The 24,635-nt window shown below is 43.7% G+C and overlaps 2 protein-coding genes across 4 annotated transcripts; one reads left to right on the top strand and one right to left on the bottom strand.

The window, feature by feature from the left end:
* Positions 1-751: 751 nt before the first annotated feature.
* LRRC52 (leucine rich repeat containing 52) lies at positions 752-5,971 on the bottom strand. 2 transcript variants are annotated; one of them, XM_030034229.2, is made up of 3 exons: positions 5,285-5,971; positions 4,524-5,135; positions 752-1,178 (listed from the first exon to the last, which is right to left on the bottom strand). In XM_030034229.2, exons 1-3 carry the CDS (start codon positions 5,505-5,507, stop codon positions 925-927), a joined length of 1,089 nt encoding a protein of 362 aa, XP_029890089.1. In that variant the 5' UTR covers positions 5,508-5,971; the 3' UTR covers positions 752-924. The 2 variants fall into 2 exon arrangements, with proteins under 2 accessions (XP_029890089.1, XP_029890090.1); XM_030034230.2 differs by having other exon boundaries at positions 4,524-5,394.
* NUF2 (NUF2 component of NDC80 kinetochore complex) lies at positions 5,492-22,785 on the top strand. Of its 2 annotated transcripts, none has more exons than XM_041128103.1 (13): positions 5,492-5,510; positions 7,545-7,619; positions 9,138-9,214; positions 9,895-9,956; positions 10,686-10,783; positions 11,388-11,461; positions 13,280-13,376; positions 14,309-14,371; positions 15,143-15,280; positions 16,252-16,392; positions 17,202-17,377; positions 19,223-19,358; positions 20,405-22,785. In XM_041128103.1, exons 2-13 carry the CDS (start codon positions 7,560-7,562, stop codon positions 20,552-20,554), a joined length of 1,272 nt encoding a protein of 423 aa, XP_040984037.1. In that variant the 5' UTR covers positions 5,492-5,510; positions 7,545-7,559; the 3' UTR covers positions 20,555-22,785. The 2 variants fall into 2 exon arrangements, with proteins under 2 accessions (XP_040984037.1, XP_029889788.1); XM_030033928.2 differs by lacking the exon at positions 5,492-5,510 and adding an exon at positions 6,124-6,422.
* The last annotated feature ends 1,850 nt before the right edge of the window (positions 22,786-24,635 follow it).

The following is a 24,635-nucleotide window of genomic DNA, read 5'->3' as shown; positions in this document are numbered from 1 at the left end:
TCCCTTTTATTTCACCAGATCCTGCTAGTATCGGATGAAGAAGCCAGTGTTTCACACGTGGAGTTGCTATACTCGGTCAGGTAAGCAGATACTTCTCTTGGCAATTACCAGCGTTAGTGATATGAAGGATCTTACATCTCCCTTTATTCTGGTCTGTATAAGCAACCCTGGGACTTCGGCATCGAAACACAAGCCATTTCCAAGAATACTTGGAGTGTGTGTAAGCAATATCTTTTACATAAAAAAACTCCAGTTTTGGGGATATGTGATACAAAACTGGAGCTGGACTTTCCAGTTCTGTAAATGTTCATAAACCAGTGGAGGTACAGGGGGTCTGGCCACAGAGGGACAGATGGCGTCTGTTGCTGTCGCCAGCATAATGGGGAAGAAAGCAGCACTCAGTGGGATCCCAGGCCTCTCAGTCCTGGCTTTAATCTCTTTATACATACCTGCCTTTCCACAGTAGAAAGTTCTTGGACTCCCTGGGGCTCCAGTGAGCCGTCTGGGCTGGTCCCAATACGCTCTGCTGGGTTTTCTGGTCAAAAAGGCCTTGGTGAACTCCCTGGCTACAGCACACTGCTGGGGCCTTTCCCATATTTCAGATTGTACCTCCTCAAGCCGGTCCCTGTGACCGTGCTTTTATGTGGTCTCATGGTCAAGCGGGAGTGTAAATGCATGGCACTATGCACACCTCTCATGCCCCCCCAAATGAATATTTTGCCAATGTCCTGAGTCCCAGTGGAAGAAGAAATGTGGAGGTAGCACAGTGAGTGAAACTGGAGCACAGAGACTTTTCTTCTCTTGCAGTTTTATTTCACTTCAAAAAACTAGCATCTAGAATGGGACATAACGTGGGAAATTGGGCAGGAAGGGCCTGCCTTCAGTTCCCACGACAGGCATTCAGAAGAATTTGTAGGGCTGATCCTAAGTGACTGTGTCATCCTCCTCCTCCTCCTCCTCCCCCTTTGAAGTGTGGACTGCGTAGATGACAGCACAGACACCAGCCAGCCAGGCTGCCACGGTGCCGGCAAAGAATATGCAGAAGCCAATGAGACACAGAAAGATGTAGTCTTGCTTGTACAGCCGGGTCAGGCAGTTGAAGTGGAGATGTGCCTCCACTGCAGGCATTTTCAGGGCACGCAGGTCTTCTGGGGTGTAGCAGGTGATGTTGTCAGCGACTGCAGAGGGAAAAGCAGAAGCAAGACTCTCTTGCCTGTGTCTTAAGCATTAATGATCAGTAGTCCTGCTAAAAAAACCCTTGCTAAACTCCTGAAAAATATTTACAGACTTCACACCCCCCTCCCTCCGTGGCTTAGGTAAAAGCGGACAGGCAAACCCTTGCCAAACGCAACTGCCCTGTTGCCAGAATGATTTCTGGTGGTGTTGCCTCCATAGGAAAATATTGCCTGTCAGATTATGCCACTGTGGCAAAATGCTGTCCCTGCACTGTTCATCTCTGCTGATTGAGTACTTTTATCTTAATATAAGAGTACTTGTGTTTGTTCCTTTTAATCTCAAACACCTTCTGAAGTGATATAGCCTAAATTATGCTGGAATAATGAGGCTTGTGCACAGGGAGTCAAGTTTGACAACAAGAGTGGTTTGCAGTTAGGCATAGCCTCACCTGCTCTGTGAGAGAAGATGAGGAAACTCATCAATGATTCATTTCCACTGAAATAACGACTATACCCTGTCGTATTGTAATATACGTGGTGATAAAACAGATGCTGGATTTTCCCTCTGAAGTTAGCGAAGGCTGAGTGAGCGTGGTAAAAAGCACTGTCTCCTTTTGGTGTCTGTAGAAGCACAGCGTGCTCTCAGCCATGGCCCTCTCCTTCACCTGCAGGTTTTGAATTCCTCAGACCAGACACAGTCACTGTGCTAGACACAGGCTGGTCACTGCATGATGCGCTGGATGGATGTGCCTGAGAAAAAGGGAAGCAGTGGAGAGGAACAAGCTACAGGGGATTTATATTATATTACATTACATTACATCGTATATTACTGAGGGATATAGCTACAGTGGTGTTCATGCTGATATCTCTCATTGTCCTGAGTATAACTGGAGAGCTTTTATCTCTCTATTACCCAAATCCATCTAGACCTGGGCAACTTCATGTCAGCACCTAGACTGCACAGATCCAGCTAAGCACAAAACACGCACACAAAGGTGTTCTGTGAATCAGCAGTAGCTTTTTAAAGGCCAGGATGGGGATCTGCTTGCAGCAGATTTCAGGGCTTGGTCCCAAAATCCCTTTGCACTGCAGCTGTCAGCTCCTGTCACAACCCTCGGTTTTGGGCCACCTCAGTCCCAACGAAGAGGGAGCTGCCTTTCCCTGCCTAAAGGCAGGCGGGTGTTGGTGATACAGAGTGTCCAGCCTGCATATGCTTACCGGCAGTGTGAAAATTTTGCACAGTGTGAAAGTTTTGCGCAGCCCTCACACCAGTCCTGGGAGGCACACGGCCTCCTGCGGACTCACCCACAGCATCTCGCCAGGACACAGCAAAGCCCAACAGAGTAGGGAAGTGGAGCAGCCTCCACAGGCTCCCTGGTTTCTTTGGCTTTCCCATTTTCCAGAGGACAGTGCAGGAATCCATACTCATACCCCCAGTCTTTCCTGCCACTGCCTTTCCTACTCCTACCCTCTCAAATTGCCTGCAGTGAGCTTTATTCTCCTGTTCCAGGGTTCAGTGAGTTACCTCCAATCTTACTGCTAAGAACAGTACTTTTTTACACTGTTCCATAACTGCCTGTAACCTGTATGTGGAAATTAAAAGACTTTACCATCTATAGGGAGCTTACTACACCTAGTAAGACACAGAGATGTCCTTAATTAGGTTCTGTCCTAACACCAGCTTCCATTTGCCGTTCCCTTTTCTCCCCATGGGCTCTTTCGTGGCCCTTTCTTATTTGATGGACGCTTTCTCAAACAGTTTCTCTTTTGCAGCTCTCTCACCATTCTGTCATGCATTACTCAAAACCAAGCTTTCTTTGTTAGCAGGTGCTGTGCTGTGTTCCTTTTCAGTTTGGAAAAATCGAGTTGATGTGCTGCAGCTGCAGAGCGAAGCTTTGCCCTTGGGACCAGTGTTTTTCTGGGAAAGGGAACTGGTGATTACCCTGCCTCATGAACACTCAGCGTCCACGGCCCAGTTGTAGAATGCCTCAATATGATGGGAAACAGCTGATTTTGTGATCCTAGATGATGTAAGGAAAGAAGTCTTGGAGACCCTGTATTCAAGAAATGGCTTTTATTCAGAAGCAAGCTGCACTCTGCTGCTGCAGCCTGTGGGACTTGGTGCTCACCTGCATTGCACATGCATCTCTTATTTTGGAAAACTTCAAATAAAAGACAGCCAATTTGCTCTGGGGTTCTGGAGGAAGAGGGGGAACATATGGAGCCTCCCAGCCATAAGGATACAGAGGCTTTTCTGAGCACAACTTGTGTTCTGTTTCACTCTGACCATCAAATGTCAGCTGGGACCCAAACCAAAGCTCCCACGGGAACAGCAAAAGGTCTTTTGCTGACTTCTGAGCATTGGGTCACAGTCTGACACAGAGAATCAGTCAAACGTACCTGCTCTGAGGGCTGAGGAGCACCGTGACAGCTGGAGATTGCAGGATTTGTAATTTTTATCTATCTTAGAACAACAGCTGCCATGCTCTTAAGGCAAAGGGCATGGTGTATACTCTTCATGTACAGAAATAGGTCAGTGGGAAGTAGGGTGTGATCACAGCCCCACAGAAGTCAGCAGCTAAACTCTCAATGGCTTCCACACTACCCAAACTTTTCCCGGAGACCCCGTCAGTGAGGGATGAGAGCAGAAGAGAAGCTGATTGGCTTTCAACCCAGCTTTGTTTCCAGCATTGAGCAGAATGGCTGCTGTAGAGGTTGCACAAATGAGGTTTACCTGCCAGGCACATTGTGCACAAGAGGCTAGCGGGAGGTGTTCGAGGTGAAGGGGACACTGGCCAAACGGTGGAGAGCTCAGGGCTGGAGAGGTTGCCCCGAACAAGTCAGAACAGAGGCAGGAGAGCATTTCCACAGAGGGGGGGGTTAACTGATCATTACAGACATACTGGTACTGCAGCAGCACCAAGCGATCAGAGCAGCTGGAGCCAAGGCAGGAAATTCAGAACAGCAGCTTTCCGAGTTCAGATCTCCCCAGAGCCACGTTGGGCTCCTTGTTCTTGACACTGCAGCCACGGGGTGCTGTGACTCGCAGGCACAGGGACACCTCCTGAGGCTGGAGCCAGGCGTTTTGGAGCAGCAGCAATGTCCTAGCTACAGGCTACACCTCCCTGACTGTCCTGAGGGTGTGAGCAACTGTGACCCTCTGTGGGTGGAACGCGTGTAACCCAGCTGCTCTGATCCATGTTTTGTGCAACACCAGAAGATGGGACCCACAGTCAACGTGCGGCGGCACAGCCTTGTGAGCTGAAGTTTTGGGAAAGAGAACAGAGGGCCCCATCCATTCCACACAGATCTGCAGGAGGAGGGAGGTCCTGCTCACACAGCTCTCACCTGGAAAAAGAACGTTGCTCTCTGTCATCCAGGTGATGAAGTCCAAAAAGGAACAGTTGCAGTGCCACAGGTTGTCACTGAGCCCCAGAAACCTCAGGTTGGGCAGGTCCCGGACAGTGCTGGTGTCCAGGAACTTTAAGCCTGTCCGGCTCACATCCAGGTGCCTCAGCCAGGTGTTGTTGGCAAAAGCATCCTTCTCGATGGCTACAAGGTTGGGATTGTCCGAGATCTTCAGCACCACCAGGCTGAGGAGGTGTGAGAAGGTGCTGAAGGTGACCTGTGTGAGGTTGTTGAAGCTGAGGTCCAGATAGACAAGCTTGGCCACACCAATGAAACTGAAATCCAGGTCATCCCCCAAGAGGTTCTTCCTGCAGTCCAGATAGACCAAATCAGCCAAGAAGCTCAATTCCACTGCTGGCAGGTACGAGACGTTGTTTGCTGCCAGAATCAGCTGCCTGGTGTCCAGCGGGATGGCCACAGGGAATTCCTGCAACTGCTGCCCTGTGCAGTTCACTTCCAGGTACTGACAGCTACACCTGCTTGGGCAGTTGATCCTCTCCGATGCCATCCCCATCCCCAAAAGAAACATGAGGCTCAGGGGCCGTGGTCTACCTGAAGGAGACATGGTCTAAGACCTTCCAGGCCACTCAGCCCTTTGGGGGCTGCAAGCAGCCCTATGGAAGCTCCATTACCATCACAGCCATGCCGAGGAGCTGTCCGGCTGCAAGGCTGTCGGGAAGCGTTTTGTGTCCGTGACTCACCTGACTCCTTGGCAGAGCGCCTGACTGGAAACCGAGCCCGGTTTCTACATTGGCAAGTGCGGAACGGTGGCTGGAGCGTCTCCATGTCGCACTCAGTGCCAGCTGACACCTCTGTGATGTCAACGGCTTGCAAAAGCTGCCCAGCTTCGGGGACAGTGCCGTGACCTCGCTGGCCGAGCGGACGCAGCTTTCGGCCGAGTGGCGGTGCGGGGAAGGCGCGCATCGGGTGAGAGCATCGAAACTGTGCAGGGTGGGTGCGAACAGTGCAATTTTTTCCACAGATGGTGTCAAAATCCGAGCGGTGGTCACTTGTGCCCTGCGCAATGCGCTGGACTGGCTTCGTCTCCTTTCTGGAGGCCGGAGAAGGCAGCTAAGGAGGTTCTTCCAGAGGCATTTTTACCGAGGACGAATTCTCCAGAGCCGCCTCAGCTCCCTCTGCTGACTTGCCATGGCGCTCCTCCGCCTGCCCACCCCTCAGCAGGAGGACCCGCCCTGCCCCCGACAGAGGGCCGCCGGCCGCAGGGGCCCGGGCAGCGCTCAGCACGACGAAGCCGGCCTGCGGGCGGCCTCCCAGCGCCCGGGCAGCGGCAGGCGCTGGCGGCCCAGGGGAGCCGCCCCGCGCTCCGGCTGGAAGCGGCACCTGGCGCGGCGGTGGGAGCTGCGGCACCCCACAGCCCGAGCCCGGCAGGGGCGAGGCCGCCGCTCCCTCGGCTGCGGCAGCCGCGGCGACCGGGCCGTCCGCTCCCCTCCCCCGCTCCCGCCGCCCTTCCTCCTCCCCCCCGCCCCGGCTCCCCGAGCGCCTCAGGCCGCCCCGCCCCTAACGGCCAACGGCCGCCGCGCGCCCGGGCGGGGCGGAGCCTCGCCAAGCCCCGCCCCCTCTCCCGCCGGCGCCGTCGCGGATAGGCCACCGGCGGGCTTGCGCGTGACGCGGGGCGGTGGCGGAGGCGGTGCCCGCCAGATTCAAGCTGCGGCCGGCGAGGGGCGGTTGGCGGCGCGGCCGTTGCCCGGCGCCGGGATGGAGACGCTGACCTTCCCCCGCTACAGCCCCGACGACATCATCAGCTACCTCCGCAGCCACGTCCTGGCGGGCGCCGAGGCCCGCAACCTGGTCAAGGGCGACGTGTTCGGCAACCCCAAGGTGCGCGAGGGGGTTCGGGGGAGGCCGCAGCCCGCGCTGGCGCGGCGGGGCCCGGCCCGGCCGCGCTCAGGCAGCTTCCCGCCCGTCGTGGAGGAAGGCCTTTGCGTGCCGTAGCACCAGAGGTTTTCTTGCACGCCGGGTGGTTTCCTGGGTGATCGATCCCCCGGCTTGCGTGGTCTTTGGCGTACAGCAGCGCCTTCGAAGTAAAGTGATTAGTTTTTCTGATGTGGCGGATTAGTCTCGTAGGAGTTACAGGGCTAGACCTAGACCATCTCTCTTCGGCTTGAAAGAAGCTTGCTCAAGCCTCAGCAGGAAGGGGCTGGGTTCATAACCGGGCACACATGAAACTACAGTCTGTCTGTCTCGGTTCTGTGGAAACTAGGTTAAAATAGCCGCTGTGTATGGCATAGAGTCATAGTTTCAACAGCTTTGTTGATCAACTAATGCTTTTAAACCAATCCTGTAAAAAGCAACTCCTCCCTGCTCCACCCCCTTTTTTTTCTTGTATTGGTCTGACCATTAATGTTAGTGCAGGCTTGCAGTGTCCTCAACAAAAGAGAAGTGGCTTTAAAATTGAATTGGTGCCTCAGTGTGATTCCTTGTGCTGCTATGTAAATGCTTGTGCCTGATGATGGAGGAGGCTGGCCCTGCTCTTCTAGGGAATGATGGGATGATCATTTTTAAGGAGTAAGATTGATTTGAATTGATCATGGATTAGTGCTGTAAATGAATAACTGTTTGGCCTGTAGGTATTTTTTGCCCCTCTTTTAATAATGTGATGAAGGGCACTCTTTGCTAGGGGATTATAGTTTCTGTGACTTTTTTGGTTTTGGTGTCACTTGGTTTCAAAACTGCTCAGTGAGCAGCAATGTAATGAAAAACAATGCATAGCTGTGGCAATTAGGACTGTAGTTATCCGAGCTGATTGCTGTCTCTTGTAATTGTATTACGAGATATTAATGCTTGAACTGCGAGCTATTGGAAAATAAAACTTGTTAGTCTTAGTGACTCAGTGAAATCAGCCTACATGTGTTAAAAGCAGAACTACTTTTATGACCTAGTCTGGGAGCCCTGAATAATTCAATCATATGGAATACTGATTCATGTCCTTTCTTCTTGCAGCTTGAAGTTTTACACATGATTTACATGAGAATCCTGCAGAAGGTATATGGAATCCGCCTGGAGCATTTCTACATGGTACGTCTGTAGTGGCAGGTGTAATGAAATGTGAAAGGAAAAAGATATTGCACTTAACAAATTAAATGTTGAAGTATCTCCCTCTTGTCTTCTCACTAGCAAATGGCAAGTAGCTTACTGTTTTGTATGTTGTAATTGCGTGAACGGGAGCTTAGACGTTCTGCCTCTATTGCAGAAAACTTGTGTGTGAAGTGCTATATACCTATGGGCATTTGTGTTTAGGGAGGCAACTAGCTGTTCACTTAGGCAGGAGTGAGAGTGCAGTACTGCAGTGCAGTCGTCAGCATGGGTCATTTACCAGAGGTAAATGAACCTGGAAGCATCATCTGTGGGTTGTTGCTGAGGCCTTGCTGATTACATATGAGAAGTTGCTTTGATCCTTGCTCCTGGTCTTGAAGTTGGCTTCAGCTGAAGATACTTATAGAAATAGTGGTTCCGTGGGTGCGCTGCCTCTGGTTGGTTTTTTTTGTTGTTTGTTTTTTTGTTTTTTTTTTTTTTTTTTCATGGAGAGGATACTTCCTTCTCCACTATAGGAACTAGTGGGCATGAAGAGGAGCTCCCTTGCCACTGTAGGCTGTAAGGAAAGGCTCTGTGGAGAGCCTTCTCCTTCTGCAGTTAAGCTGTGAGTTGTTTTCTTTGAGATGCTGTGGGTGCCAGAAATGTCTGTAAGGTCCAGGAGGGATTGGACAAGCTTATGAAGGGATGCCATCTCTGGCCTTGAAAACACATACTGTCTTCTTGGGCATCTGCCTTTTGGCCATCGTTGGAGGAGGGTCTCTGCTTAGATGTTAGACTGGTCTAGAAGGAAAGTAAATGTCGCTTTTAATGTTTGATCATCTCTGCTTCTCCATTAACTGAGAGGAAAGTAAGGAGAAGTGTAGCTGGAGGTTAACTGATACCTTGTTGATTAACGCTTGATTTATCTTTTGTCTCTGTTAGACAAGAACTGATTCCTGAAAGTGAGAATAAATAGTGTTGTCTCTTGCCATTTTTGGATAAACTGAAATGGAAGATCATATGTGTACCAGATAACTCAGTTTTTCACAGGCAATGACATTATCTGGGATACTGTATTATGAGGTTTAATATACCAGAAAAAGGTGACAGTATACCACTACCTTCTCCTTCTGACTTCTTCATAAAAAAAAAAATTGTGTGTGTGAATTTCAGGGTGTTTAAAGGAAGAGCTTGTTGTTAGGTCTGTAATGTAGAGACTGTCCTTCTGCACTAGTTTTGAACAAATTAAAACTGAGAGTTTATATCGAATTTCAGAGTTTGTGATGTTGCTGCTTTAGTTGTTATTGTCTTTTTGTATTTTGACCAGCCAAAACTGACACTTAAAATAGTCTGCTGATTAACTTGATGGCATTCTTCAGCCTCTAACATGTGTTCCCTGTGGATGGGGAGACCATCCTCAGTGTGTTTAACCTATTTGAATTATCTTATGTTGTGGAAACAAACCTGTGTATTTTTGTTTAAGTATTGTCTACTTATGCATTGACTCTCTTTACTCTTTAGATGCCAGTCAACGTTGACATAATGTATCCACAGATATTTGAAGGCTTTCTACCTGTTTGTAATTTGTATATTCACATGTAAGTAGGAGATGCTGTTCAGTTGCTATTCCTTGTAAAGGTCCAATTTTCTAGAAGCAGTGGGGCTTTATGCCTTTTTGCTGATGGTGGTTCTGCTGCTTGCTGGCTCTGAGCAAAGTGAAATTTGCAGATGAAGAGGGGACAGCAATGTTTAATAGAGTAGAATTCTCAGCAGGCAGCCATCTTGTCAAAATGAACGTGTTAACGAAATAATCCAGCCTCACCAAGGTGGAGCACAAATCTATACTTTGAATGGCTAGAGGGTCATGATTACACCTATAAGAGGGATCTCAAATACCTGTTATAGAATTCAGACAGCAAATTTATACATCTTTGTTGGAATGAGGTGAGTATTAGACTTTAAGCTTCATTTCAGTTGTTAGGGGAGAACTGACTAACAGTTAAGCATAGAGTTCCCTAATTAAGATGAAAAGTTGTTCTACAGGCAAGTATTTTTGTCTGTAGAAATCTTTGTGAGATGCTGTAAGAACACAAATTTTTAATACTGATTTGTGTGTGGAGTCCTACTGTGTTATTCTCCTGAGACTTACTGTTGTCTTGTGCTTGCTGTACATATGCTCTGGGATGGGAGGACAAGATCTGTTTTGTAATGAATGGATACAACACAAAAACTGAATAATGGTCACTCCAGATAAGGTTGTATTTTGTTTTCTTTGCAGGGAGCGCTTACTTCCAGTGTGCCGGATTAACGATTTTCAAATTGCTGATGTTTTAAACCCAAGTAAGCAAGTGCATTGTAGTCCTTGTGCATTGTAATCCACCTGGGGTGGTGGGTGTCACTTGATATCCAGATGCTTTTTCTCATTTGGCATAGCCAGATGGGCATCTGGTACAGAGAACTGTCCATGGCTTCCAGCTCATCTTCTGACCCTTGCTGTGTCCTTTAGACAAGCTGGTTCTAATGAGCAGTTCTTCTCCTTATTCCTTATGTAGGGTAATCCAGTTAAATAACTGAGGGTAGTTTTGAATGCTATGAGTCTCTTGAACCTGCTGGTCTGGAGAGTGGACTGTGACATAATTGAAACAGTGTAAGAATAGATGCTAATGAAAATTATCCTGGCAACTCTGCAATAATATAGGAGCCAAATGTCCCTGCAGTTCAAACTGCTGTCTTCAGTTAGCCTGATAGTTACAGTGAGGTTCTATCTTCAGAGTTGTATTAGAAGATTGATGCTGACTTCTGTTTTAATAGGAGGCTGTATGTTAATAGTCTTCCTCCTTCTTTTGCTATATTGTATAGAATTGCTAAGACATTGTAAGTTCATGGCTTGGTGCTAGTTTTTGTGTAGTCTGTGAAATCTTTACAAGGTGAGCAGGGAAAGAACTAATTTGGATTCCGTTGTTTTGTAACTTCTGTCTCTTCTCTGAATTATGTTTTGCCCAACTTTTTCTAAACAATTGTGATGCATGTGGAAACCAGAATAGTGATGGCTTGCAATTCCTGTTTCAGAAACAAAGAGGACAGCTCGCTTCTTGAGTGGCATTCTCAACTTTGTAAATTTCAGAGAATTCCGACGTGAGGTCTACTTGACGTTACAACTGAACTATGTAAGATTGGGTGCCATGTTACTCCAGATACCTACTTAAGTATAATTAATGTTAACCTAGAACTGGGAACATAAAGGTTGTGGGGTTTTAACTGCATGTTTACATAACACATTGGAATCTTAAATGTAGCCAAGTAATACAGGAAGGTACCAGTTTAATATTATGTAAAACTTGTACAACTATATTAAATGTTATAAGCATACACAGCTACTGTAAATGGTTTAAGAAAAACCTTTGCAAAGCCCTTAAGGAAACATGTCAGTTTAGAGGAGTGGATGAGCTTGTCAATATTGTAAAGGTTTCTGTATGACCATGACCAAGTTATTACTTAGGCTATTATCTGAAGTTTTTTTTTCCAGTAACTTATTTGATAGCTTAGCCTGGTAAGCGAAGGTTTGACACCTCGCATCATTTTGAGAAAAGATAGATGTAACAGTCAGTGGGCTGAAGCTAGAATTGCAGGTGGCTTCTCTTCTGAATATTTCAAGTAGTTCAGAGATGGTGCGTGTCATGTGAAATAATGATGAGCAGGGCTCTAAAAGAAGCCCAGAGAGAAATGGTATTCTGCTAAAATTAAAAATATCTCTGAATATTTAATTTGCAGAAATCAGCTATGGAGAAACACCAACAGCTAGAGACTGCAAATCAGGAGGCAGCAGCGAAGCTGGAGAAACTGAAGTGAGTATGAGGAGTAAGCGCTGTGAGATGCACTACTTGACTTTCCTGTTCAGTGCACACGATTTGGACAGGCTGGATCAATGGGCTGAGGCCAATTGTATGAGACTCAACAAGGCGAGGTGCCGAGTCCTGCACTTGGGTCGTAACAACTCCATGCAACCTTATAGGCTTAGGGAAGAGTGGCTGGAAAGCTGCCCAGCAGAAAAGGACCTGGGGGTGTTGGTCAACAGCCGGCTGAATGCTGGCAGTATGCCCAGGTGGCCGAGAAGGCCAATGGCATCCTGGCCTGTATCAGAAATAGTGTGGCCAGCAGAACTAGGGAAGTGATGGTCCCCCTGTACTTGGCGCTGGTGAGGCTGCACCTCGAATACTGTGTTCAGTTTTGAGCCCCTCACTACATGAAAGACATTGAGGTGCTGGAGCACGTCTAAAGAACAGCAACGAAGCTGGTGAAGGGTCTAGAGAGCAAGTCTGATGAGGAGTGGCTGAGGGAACTGGGGTTATTTAGCCTGTGGAAAAGGAAGCTGAGGGGAGACCTTATCACTCTCTACAACTACCTGAAAGGAGGTTGTAGCAAGGTGGGTGTCGATCTCTTCTCCCAGGTAGCAAGGGGAGGTTTAGATTGGATATTAGGAAAAATTTCTTCACCAAAAGGGTTCTCGAGTATTGGAACAGGCTGCCCAGGGAAGTGGTTAAGTCGCTGTCCCTGGTGGTATTTAAAAGATGTGTAGATGTGCTTAGGGACACGGTTTAGTGGTGGATTTAGCAGTGTTAGGTTAATGGTTGGACTCAATCTTAAGGGCCCTTTCCAACCTAAATGATTCTATGATTCTATATGGGGTGCCTAATCAGGAACTGAGTAGTTTAAGCTGTGTGTTTTGACAGAATTGTTTGATAACTACTGCAGGAACTTTTAATTTGAGCGGACTTGACTTCTCCTTTGGCCCTTGTCTGACTTTGTTGCTGGTTAGCCTCCCTGGGAAATAAGCCAGAAAATAGATGTTGCTGTTGGGTTGTGCTCAGTTACAGAAGTAGCTCTACTGGCGTTAAGCTAGAAGGCTTCCTGGCAGAAAATAAAAATGTGACTTTGGGATTATATGGTTGCTTTGAGACGATAGCGTATTTTGTATGTTGGGGATTATGGTGAAACTTTTTGCTGTTATCGTTAGCTTTTAGTGATATGTCTTTATCTCTCCAATAGCTGTAGGAAGCCCATCTTGAACCGAATAGATGGGTAAAGTTGTCTTCCTTAGTTATTTGACATGTTTGCCCCATTCTGTTTCAGGCCATTTAGTCCTACTGCCTGTGTCTTTGCACCATTAAGTTTTGTTTTTGCTTCTGGATAATAGGATGAAGAGATGGCTAGTTTCCAAGATAGCTTTCAAAACAAAGAGTTTTTTCTCTGATAGCTGCTCTTGGTATGTGTTAGACAGGAGATTCCCTAGCTAGCTATAGGCCTACCGTAATACAAGCTGTTTCTATGGCAGGTAATATTATGCAAATTTCATAAACGAAAATTGCCACAAAAATTGGTAGAAGTGTTCTTTTGTGCTGTGCTTAACACGATCTTTAAATTTAGTCCTCTGTTACGCTTGTACCACTTCTTGCCAAAATAGCTCTTTAGGTTGTGCTTCAGCTTCAAAATCTTACACGCAAAGGAAAGTAAGATGTATTAATTTGAGACTGTCTTGCCCTGATTACTAAAGTTGCTGGTTGTAAACTCTTTGGAGACAGTGATTTTTTTTTTTTTTAATCTATTGTACTCTGACCTGACTATAATGATGTTGAAACTGTCCAATGTCTTTATTTTTTGCTTAGCACTGTTCCAGTTGAACATCAAGCAGAGGTCAAGCAACTGACAGATAACATTCGCGAACTGGAGCAACTACTAAGGCAAGACTACCGTCGAAAACAAGTATGATCTTGTTATATATCTCTCTGAAATGCTGCTGTGGCTTCTGATCATGGGTGTTCCTTATTTCTGTTGATTTTGTTCCCTGCCACCTACTTCTACAAAGGATAAAGGGGACTTTTCTGATTTAAAACAAAGGTCATTGCAACACAATGTCTTGTCTAACCCTTAGCACATTTCACTGTAAGGGATGTGAAACATACTTGAGATAAGACTTAGGGAATACAAAAGTGTATTTGGCTCTTTCTTTTTGAAATGCATTACTGCAATGACTTGGGAGGTACCTATGTTATTGTTGAGAAGTGCGAGTTTCCCTTTTTCCACCTGGATTCGAAGAACTGGATGTGAACCATGACAGGAAATGAGGCCTAAGAAGGGTCACCTGAGGGAATGCCTGGCAAAAAGAGTAGGGTTGATTGTGGGGGTAACTTTCCAGCAATGGCAACTTGCCTCTAAGATTTCATAGGTGACCTTTTCAGCTGCTTTGGGGGGAAAAAAAAAAACCAACAAAAAAATTTGTGGTTGTTTGGTTTTTTTTTTTTTTGTTATGTTAAGTCATGTCTCCACTATTAATATTATTAACCTTGTGCTTGACTTCTATATTATTGGAGACCTTGTATTAACTTATTTTTTTCTCAAGAACAGTGCCTCTGGCAAAGAAGGTTGTGTGTGTATAACGCTGCCAGGGTCAGTAAGAATAGAAGTAGTCTGTCTCTTATCCCTACTGCTGCTGCTTCCCTAGTGCTCCCAGTGGCTTTTGCGACAATGTTCTCGTTCCCTGTCTTTTAAATCTTACAGGCTGCAATTTTTGTGTGCTATTTATGGCACTCCAAAGAAACCATAAATGGGATTTTTCTTGTAGACAGATCTATGATAGAAGGGTAAAGGGGGTAGCAGTTGTAGAGATGCTTACTTAAAATTTGTTGCTTTTTTAGACAGCATTGCAAGAAGTGATTTCACAAAAGAAGTCAGATATTGCAGAGAGTACCCGGAAACTGGTAAGTATACCTCTGTAGGTGTAGGCTGTAGCTTACATCTAAGATCAACTAATAGATCATCTTTCTTTCTAGGATCAAATTATTCTTGGAGCTAGGTAATGTTCAGGTGGTGATTATTAGTTTTTTTAAAAAACTGATTTGGTTTCATTTTCCCCCATGGAAGCTTTACTGCACTAGCTTGTTTTGTTGTTAACTTTAAATATACAACTCTGCAATGTAAAGCTCTGTCTGTGTTCAGGAAGCTCATCTGTAAAAGGGCAAGAAATCTGGACTTCTGAGGAGCCATCGGCTTACCTTAGGTGCATAGAAGAGCTAATTAGGTAGCCACTCACCTGGTGGGGACAAAACAGGAGGTTTTTGAGAGGTTGAACAGGAAGCTTGTTGCTCTTCTACCAGGTTGATACAGCTGGCTCTGAAACCCTGCAGTGACTGCCTCAGTTGTCCTAGGTGAGGGGTTCTGAAAGAGAGAGCTGCTAGTAATATGTATTAGCTAGCAGGCTTTTTGTGGAGTACTAGTTAAATGCTGTTCTTGTGACTTAGTATTGCACCCCTGTAAGCATGTTCAGGGAGCAAAATGGACTGTTAACTGCTTTGGTTGGGAATGTTAATGCTGTTGAGAGGACTTTATTTTTAAAACAAACTTGCTAATGAGGAATGGCTTATGACAGAGAAGAGAACCTGTCTAGTCATAAGATCCTGGCAAACCATGCCTCACAATTCCTCTTTGTTCACCTAATTGCTAATATTGAAAGTGTTTCTCTTGTTAACTAGAATGAGCTTAAAGTGACAATGGCTACTTTGAAAGAAGAACAAGAGCAGCTGAAATCAAAAATTGTGGAGAGTCCAGAGGAACTGAAAAATTACAAAGAACTGATGAAAGAGACTGTTAAGAAACTCAAGAAATCCAAGGTGAGGTTTTCCTCTGTCCACACAAGGAGATATTCTATTAGAAAAAGCACATTTTACTGAACTGTCATCGTCTAGAACTGCTTCTTGAATGACTTATACAGTCGTTAGTCTGAAATGAAATCACAACTTCAGAGAAAACTGAATGTTGGTTGTAGGGGTGGAGTTGGGTTTTTTGTGTTAGTGGCTTTTTTTTTGTTGTTGTTTGAAAAGCAGGATTGCACTTACTGCTGCTTTGGCCTTGATGAGTGACTGTTTATTTGTGAAACTAGGTGTAGAACTCTTGAATCTATACTACGTTAATATATAGTTAATATTTACTATATTAATATAATAATATATTACTATACTAAATCTGGCTGTTTGCTTTCAAGAGATGACAATATTTTGGCAGCTCACAAATGTCCTTGGATTTAGAACACATGCTTCATAGTGCCTCTGTTATCCTTCACTGTTTCTGGAATTGATGACTGTCTCCACTAGTATGCTGAACACAGAGTTCCCTTCCTAGCTTTTTGGGTTTTTTTATAGTGATGTCCAGTCTTTAAATCTGTGTAGTTCATGATTGCTCATACATCAGTGAAACTTGCATAACTTTGTCTCTCTAGGTATTTTTGTTCCAAAGGTGTAAACTTTAAAGCTTTAATTCCAGACATCTGTTTTTATGATGCTTTACGTAACTCCTCTTTTACCAGTATAGAACTTATTCACTGGACAGCTTTTTTTTCTGTCCTGAAAGCTGTTGTAACAAGCTAGTTAGTTCAGTGTAATAACACTTGCATGTCACTTTTCCTGTGCTTTCCAAATAAATGCTTTTTATACAAACTGAAGATGTAATTTCAGTAACTACTAAATAGTAATTCTAGTGTATGTTAAACAATGAAGGAATGGGTACAAAAGTCAACATGCATTAATGCTATACAAGATAATGGCTGAACTCCAAAGCTGTTTTCTTAAGTCTTTTCTCTTTAAAGCAAGAAGTTATTGAGAAATATGAAGGTTATAGAGACCTAGTTGAGGTTCTGCCATCATGTCAACTGGAGGTGCAGTTATATCAAAAGAAGATGGAAAGACAGGGAGCAAATGTGGAGAGACTGGCCAGTGTATTATCAGAGGTTTGTATTATTCCAGTTATATCTGGTTAGGGAGAATTTAATGTCTAAGCAAGACAGGTGATCATCAGTAAATGTCTGTATTTTGAAATTTCCCATCTCTCCTCTTCCCCAAAAAGAAAGAATTTGGATAACTTTAAAATCTTATTTTTAAAAATATCAGTAAAACATAGCTGTTGCTTTGCTGCATGCCACTAGCTAATGTACTATTGACCACTTTTAATATTCAAAGAAAGCCTTTGTTGCCATAGAAACCTGACCTAAAATAGTTTGAACTGTCTTGGGGTTGTTCGTAGGAAACGATGGAAGAATAAGAAAAGTGAGATCCAGTTTCTTCTGCCTAGAGAGCAGAAACTAAGAGCAAAAAATTACTACTTCAGGAAAAGTCATGTCTTAAGTGCCTTTAACTTTATAACTAAGCCAGCCATTTCCTGATGAAATGTTTGTCACAATACAGTACCTTGCTATTTGCTACTCGGTTTGGGGAGAATGCAATTGTTAGCAGCATTTGAAAAATGGTATGCAGTCTTTTTGGATGTTTGTATAGCTTATGTTCAAATTACCCTTGGCTAAGAGCTATAGCAGAACTCATAGCAACTTCTGAAAATCATGGGAAGTGATGGGATCTTGTACATTTGGATGTATTTAAAATCAGATAAAGACTAGGGAACTGGGATTTAAATGGGAGAATTAGTTAGCAATCAGATCTTCAAAAAGCAGGAAGCTAGCTCTAATCTTGGTAAACTATAACGGGGTATGCTGTTTTGATTCCCCCCTCCCCCCTAATTTATTTCAATACTTATGTACTATAGGTCAGAAATCTGGAAGACCAGCTTGAGAGTGCTCAGATAGAGCTGAAAAAGGGGAAGACAGATGAAATGTCCTTAAAGAGACTGGTCACTGCAAAACATGAGAAGCTGTCTACAGCTGAAATAAGGATAAAAAAGAAGCGTGAAGATGTGGAACAATATAAGCACACTGTATTTGAGTATGGATGAGCTGACATTTCTGCCTGATGCTACTTTATGTCTTCGTTATGCGCTACCAAAGTTTGCGTCTGGTACAAACACGTAGCTTAGCAGTAACAAGAAAATGAGTGATGTGGGATAGCTTTGTATGAAGACCAGTAATGCTGCAGGCAGGGACTTGGGGTCTCAAATCAATAATTGCAATGTGACTTGACAGCATTTCTTTTATTGGAGCACTAATTTAATTTATAATGCTTATTCTTGATTCTTTTATCTTCTTAAAGAGAATGTCACATTGGGATAATTTTCCAACTTATCAGACTTCAACAAAGCCCCATTTGCCTTTCATGAATTTTTCATAATTTCCCTTGCCACTTTTGCTCATTATCAAAGATGTTCAAGACCCATGGGGAAATGGGGCTCATATCTCAGAGGAGTATTATCCTGACATGATGCTTCTAAAACAAAAGGAAAAGTGTCATTTGATCAAAGCCTCTTAGCCTATCTTCCTTCCTACCATATGCTAAAGGCAAGTTGCAAGGCAGTGTTTAGAGCACAGCAGTCACTTCTGCAGCAGCAAACTGCAGCATTCTAAGGTTGTGGCTTCACTGTGAGATTAGAAGTGCTGAACTGTTATGGAGACAGCTTATTATATAATATTTTTTTGTATGTGGGTAGGAAAAGGAATATGGAAAATTATTGGCTGGATAGATTAAGTATGATGGAAGAGAGCTTTTTCCACGTGGCTGAGAGAGTCAACTAAGATTTAGTCATGCTGATACGGCTTGTGTGGTGTGTAGAATGGCAGCAAGATTCCTGGGCTTCCTTTGCTCCTCATTTAGTGTATTGTACCAGCTAAAGGAGATTAATTAAAAGCTACTTTTCCTTCCAAATAAAGAACTAAAATAATATAATCTAATGCTCCTTTATGTTAGAAGTTGCTGCTGATTTATCCGTTTTTAACGTGTTAGATATTTCCCTTGAGTGATAAAATTAGATGCTTTGATAAGCGAGAGGGGAAGGGAGGTAACCTTGGTTTGAAAACAAGAGTTTTTGCTGGTGAATAAGAGAATGTGTCCTGACTCTTCCCTTGACGTAGGAAGATCTAAGTAGGCTCTTGCTAAGTATGAGTGATTTCAGCCATTCTTTAGAGAAAGCAGCTGCTATAGTTCCAACTGTAATTATTGTACAAATGCTTAGTATAAACTGGTAGGTGTTTTTTGCACTTGAAGCCAGAGTAGATCTCCCATTCCCACGCTAACCCTTTGTTGGTTACATGGCAGCTCACAGCTGGAACTATGTGAATTTACCTGCCAGCTGGGGAAATATATTTGGTCTTTGTTTGGAATGCAGTGAAATGATGGACTGGAAGTTGCAGATGATATATGTCGATGTATGGGATTAGAGCTCTAACTTAGTGGGAGGGGATCTGCGGCTAAGGAAAATTTGTGACTTTCAATTGTGCTGAAACATCCAGTGTAGCTATATTGCTTTTAACCTAGTCGAGTGTCTGGCCTTTAGGCAGGGCTCTCCACTGACACCTGTACTGCATTACTGAAAGGCAAGAAGATGCAGTGTCCAGTTGTCTGTTGGGTTGGTTCCACTGGAGTCACTTGAGTTGCCTTGTTTGGCAGCCACTGAGAATCTTCAACATACTCCTCTAAATCCACTTTGAATTTCACTTCTTGTACCTAAGTTCTAGTTTAACAATTGGATAGATTTTCGAGCAAGTAAATTCTGTACAGCATTGCTTCTAGAAGCTGCTAGTTTCATGCTCATAAAATGCAAGCTTTGCTTGTGGTGGGGTTAATTTTATTCTGGAATTAGTCAAATGGCTCAGTACTAACTTTTTTTCCCACCTTTAGATATTGTAACAAAGTTCAGGAGAAGAGGGGTGCTGTATATGATAAAGTGACAGCCATTCACAAGGAAATCCAACAGACAAGGTTCAGAATTCAGCAGCTGAATGAGAATGCTGAAAAAGAAGAAATGAAAGCCAAGGTGAGGTTTTTTTTAGGTTGTTGGCTTTGTTTTTTTTTTTCCCTAAAGGATTCCTCTTTGGTATTCTCAAAACCGATTTTTTTTTTTTTTTTTAACTTGGGCTGTGTAGATAGAAGAACACTTATTGTCCCTAAAAACGAGTAGGCTGTGCAGGTGATGGTTTGTATGAATAGTGGAAGGGAGAGCAATTCCTGCCTGTGGTTCCACTGGGTTGCTAGGGCTTGTTCTCATGTCTGCAGGCTGTATAGGTGGCCCACAGGAGAAGTGGGCTTTGCAGACCTGAGAGGAAAGACTCTGGAATGGTGTGATTGCTCAGTATTTTGGGAAGTGAAATTAAACTTGTCTTCTCACCTGTGCCTGTAGCAGATACTATGCTAGTTCCATGATGTTTGTTTTTGTATCATGGTACTTCCAGCTCTAAGCAATTGACTTTTTTTTTTCTTTCTTTTTTTGTTTGGCCCCTGAGACCTGACCTGTGAGGCTTTACATTCATGTTGTAGTGATGGGCAGTACTGTAACCCTCTCAACAGTCTCCCTCAAATACAGGACCACTTGCCATGTTAGAAATGCTTTCTTCCTGGGGTTTCAGGAAGATGACTGTCCCACTTAGTTTTGGAAAGGGGCAGAAATCCTGATGGGTTGGGAGTAGACGATCACAGTCTGCTTGTAGCATCTCATCCTATCTGTTCATTACTGAAGTACTGTCTGTGCTGGGAGTATAATGGTAGCAGTCACAGTGACAGAGACCTTGGTGACACAGGTTAACACAGAATGGGGCAGTAGTAGTGTGAATACTGGGCTAGTGCTGTGCGTGACCACTAGAATTACAACAGAATCAAAATATTGGGGTTTTGCTTGTGGCTGCTCTTATTCTGATATTTTGTAACTTCCCTGAGTTCTGTGAATGCTGCTACTTAAGCCAGGGACAAGTGATTTCAAAATGTACCTTAAGACCACCAGACCACTCTCACTTAAATCCTTATAAAGCATAAATGTTAACTTTGCTAATGGATTTCCCCACCCCCCCCCTTATCTCCTCTTTCTAGGAAATATACCTAAATCTGAAGGCTGGGCTGGAGAAGCGTCATGACTCTCTCGTTAAGACAGCAAAGAGTTACGCAGCCTCAAGAGAAGATAAAATTGCTGAACTGAAGAAGGGGCTGCTTAGAGTTCAGACTCCTGGAAGTAGTTCTTAGACCTGTCTTCACTTGTATTCCACTTTCATTATGTTTATCCTCATATCTGAACTCAAAAGCTTGTGCTTTGCATGGGATGGATAATTATTCCAGGCAAAAGCCAACTTTCTCAAAAACCATGTTAGAGCACGTTTAACTTTCTAGACAGATCTGACATCATGAGCTCCCTAATGTGGCTAAGAAAACACTGTTTAGCCTGTTTGTATTGTTTCAGTCGGTGTCTGATTTTAGTGGTAATAATGCAAGTCTTGCTAACACCAAATTGCTTGACATTTAGACAGAATCCTGCTTTTTGTAGAAACTGTTCTGCAAACTGATCTGGGAAGACCTGGAACTTTGGTCTGGCCTGAATGGACACACTGTTCAAGAGAAGTCAGTAATAGGTGATATTCCACTACCATTATTCAATTAAGATTAAATCCTGATTGAGCAGTAGCATCCATGTAAATGCCAACTTTCTCTCATCACGAATATTGGTGACTAAACACTCAAGAGTATCATTTTAGTTTACAGTACCTCTAGATTCTTGAACTCATTGTTTCCGCTCTGTGGGGTATTGAACCCTCATCTGTGTTTATTAGAAAGTCTGTGTTTGGGTGCTTAGTCCCGTAAAAAAAAAAAAAATACATAGATGAGTATTTTGTACCTTAACTTGTGATGGCACTCAGTTTGCCACAGTGTTTTTAATTACTTCAAAAAATAAAATGTTAATTTTTAAAATAGTTGATATAAGGATATTTAACCCTATTTCTCTTATGTCTATTCCATCCCCACTCTCCCAACTGACTTGGCATAACATTCCAATTTAAAAATTTTGGTTTGTACATTTGTAGGAATGTGCACTACTAGAATGTTTTTTAATGAAGGGAGTAGGATTCAAGCCTGTATAGATAATATCTTTCTGGTTTTGTTTAATTCTTCAACTTCTGTTATTAGCTAGAGGTGCTAGCAAGTCAGGAACAGCAGGTGATCATTGCTTCTAAAGCTCTTACTGAGACATCAGACCCTTTTAATATTTTGCTTTGAGGTTTTTTCTTACATTGTAATACGTGAGACATTTCAGTGAAAGTCCACGTTAATCTGCAAAACTTGACCTAGTACAAATCTTCTCATACAGTTTTTCCATTTCCACCAAATATAGCCCATGATGGGGGTGGGGAGGGGGGTGTAGCACAACTTTGTGTTAGGTGAGTGTACTCTTCATCCCAACAGTCTTGAAATGTTGTGCAGCAGCATCTGGTGTAGAGACTAGTGAAAGTCTTACTGCTAAGGTAGATGATTTTTCCAAGAGCTAAAGATGTTAAGTACATGCAAGGCACAGAAGAATTCTTTATGGATTTCATGCACTAGGCCACACGTGGAATAATTAGTCATCTTTTGGGTATTGTGCTTTGAAAGTGAGTTTTTAATGAATCCCTCCTTTTTGTGCTGTGGGTTAAAGCATTATGTTCTTCACGTGCAGGTGTGCTCCCCTCCCTTTGCCATAGCATGGATTCTAGCTGATGACACAGACACTATCTATGGGAAGATGTTGCTTCTCATTGGCAGTGTTTGCTAATGAACTTGATGTCTGTGCAAAATGGTGTGATAATTTTTAGGTACTTCCAGACTTACAATACTAGGAAATTCTTGAAGACAGATGGCAAGGCTTATGTAGAGTTTTCCCTGAGCTTTCTTGAGACATCCCTGCTTCCCATGTCAGTCTAGCCTATATCCCAGCTTGACAAGATACCAGAAGCCAAGCATTCCCTCTTTTAACTTCTCTGAGAATTTTGGGGTGTGGCTTATCTTTTTTTTTTTTTTTGTGATGCTATAGATATTCAAAGTAAACTTATGTGACTTGGTATTCTATAAATGTAACAGTAGTATCTACTTTCTCATAAAGACTGGTTGGATGTTGTGTTCCACAGCCTGGATGTTGCAGCAGCTCTTGAGAAAGGGATTCCCAAAAGCTTCAAATGGATACTGCAAGGGATTACTCCAGCCAGCAGATGATTTTGACAGGATAAGCTTACTGTCCTTCAGGAAAATGCATATCAAGATTCTTAGGCTTGTAGCCCAGTGATTAGGAATTTGCAGGACAAAGAAAATGCTACATTATGGTCCCTGCTCTCAGGGGTTTTGCAACACCAGCTGTTGGGTAAAATAAAAGGCTGCAATTCATGAAGAAACAAAACTTCTGCTTTATAGGGACAGGTTTATGTATTTCCAATAGGCTCTTGTGCCTTCAGAGTGGCATGTCTGTCTGTACCTAAAATACCTATAAATAAAGCATAAGCAAATCTATATTTTATCTAGAGATAATTGATTCCTAGGTGTGAGTCTACTGCTGCTTTTCAAGAACTTCTACTGATCTTGAAACATATGGCAAGGCAGTGGGGGGAGTTTTAGTGTGACCTGAATAGCAGTGAAGGGAGGATGGCTTTGCTAAGCCGATACAGCTCAATTTCCCTCAAGAGGGCAGTGTTATTCAAAATTTTCTTGTTTGTATTTTTTGTCAGTACTTATGTTTAAGTGCCTCGAGCCCTCTGCCAAGGCCTAAATCGAACAAAACTGCAGGACTCCTTTATTTTGCAACACTGCTGTTAAGTAAGCAAGTTATGGATGGACATCTATCATGAAGCTGATAGAAGAGAATAGCCAGGCTAGACTTAGTGGAATGAGACTTTCACAGCCTTCTCTGTAGCCTACCTGTGAGAATAATTGAATGTCAGTAGCAGTTATATAGCTTAGCATAACACTGTTTAAATGTGTGTTTGATTTTTTTTTTTTCATGTGCTTTAGTGTTTCATATACTACATAAAGCTTGTAGCAAATTTGGATTGGGCTGCAGTTAAGCTAGGTGATCTTTGGGAAACCAGGGCAGGATGTAGCCCTGATCTGAGCATGCTAACCTATGTGTGAGATTTAATGTCTACTCCATCTTTTTATAAATATCCTTTAAACGTGGCTCTACACCTCTGCTTATATGTTTGAGTAACCAGGTAACTGATGCCAATTCAGATTAATATAGAGAAGGCACTTGCTTTGCGCTCTGATATAGCATGGTCTGGGTCTTACTAGAGCTTTTGTTTAGGGAACCTGCATAGATGAGGCAGTAGCTTAGATCACCCAGAAGGTCAGTGTGAATATAGGTTACCACTCAGAAGGTCGCTTTCCAGGAGCAGGAAGTTTAAGATGGATTGTCCATCAGCTTGTCCATAGCCTGTCCCCAAAACGCCTTCCTTACAGCTGAACAGTTTTATCCTAGAATTTTTAGAAAGTGCGTATGGGGGGAATTGGGTAGAGGAGAGGGCATGGAGGCTGTCAGCACAGTTGTCATATGCAGCTGGGAGTGTACTGTACAGTAACACGGAGATGAAAATAACCTCTTACAAGCTCAGACATATGAACATCCAGAATATATGTTATGGATAGCACAGCTTGAACTTCCTGTTATTTGTAAGCATCCTTCCTTTCCACAGAGTCCATGCCATAAACTATTAAAAAGGAAGGTAAATGTCTCCTGCCCATAAAGATATGTTGTCTCAGAGGAAGGACAGGGCTTTGTTCCAATTTTTTGAAGAATTTAAACAAGCTTTGTTTGGTATCTTTGCAAGTAGAAGAAGTAGTAATGGGTAAGATGGGAAATGGGTGGGCAACTTAAATTATGGCTTAGCACAGTATGTGAACATGAACAAAACTTTAAGAGGCTGCGTGATACCTCTTTCCCTGCTTGTATGTCTTGCTGCTCCTTTCTTTGTGAAGGAACGAAGCCTTTTATTCACTGCCCTGTTTTGCCTTTACTACACAGTCTTGCTGGAAAGAAGATGTTCAGAACTCTGTGTCGGAAGCCCTCTTTCTGTTAGGCTTTTGGCAAAGTGAGTAGGGTTGGGTTAGGTGAGCAAGTTTTGTATTTTTCAACAGTGCTTTGTGAGCTGTTTCTGCTTTGGTTGTAGGATGAGCTGGAAGATATGTAGGTGTGTTTGGCCACTTGGTGGGGCTGTTGGCACAGATAGCGGTGGTGAATTCACGTTTTGTTTCTGCCACAGCTTTGCTGAGGAAGCCAAAGGAAACTTGCTGAATCTGCGGCTCCAGAATA

This window comes from Aquila chrysaetos, chromosome 12, assembly GCF_900496995.4.
Source record: "Aquila chrysaetos chrysaetos chromosome 12, bAquChr1.4, whole genome shotgun sequence".
Taxonomy (NCBI): domain Eukaryota; kingdom Metazoa; phylum Chordata; class Aves; order Accipitriformes; family Accipitridae; genus Aquila; species Aquila chrysaetos.
Note: the sequence above shows the minus strand (reverse complement) of the source record. Positions and strands in the feature narration are given on the sequence as shown.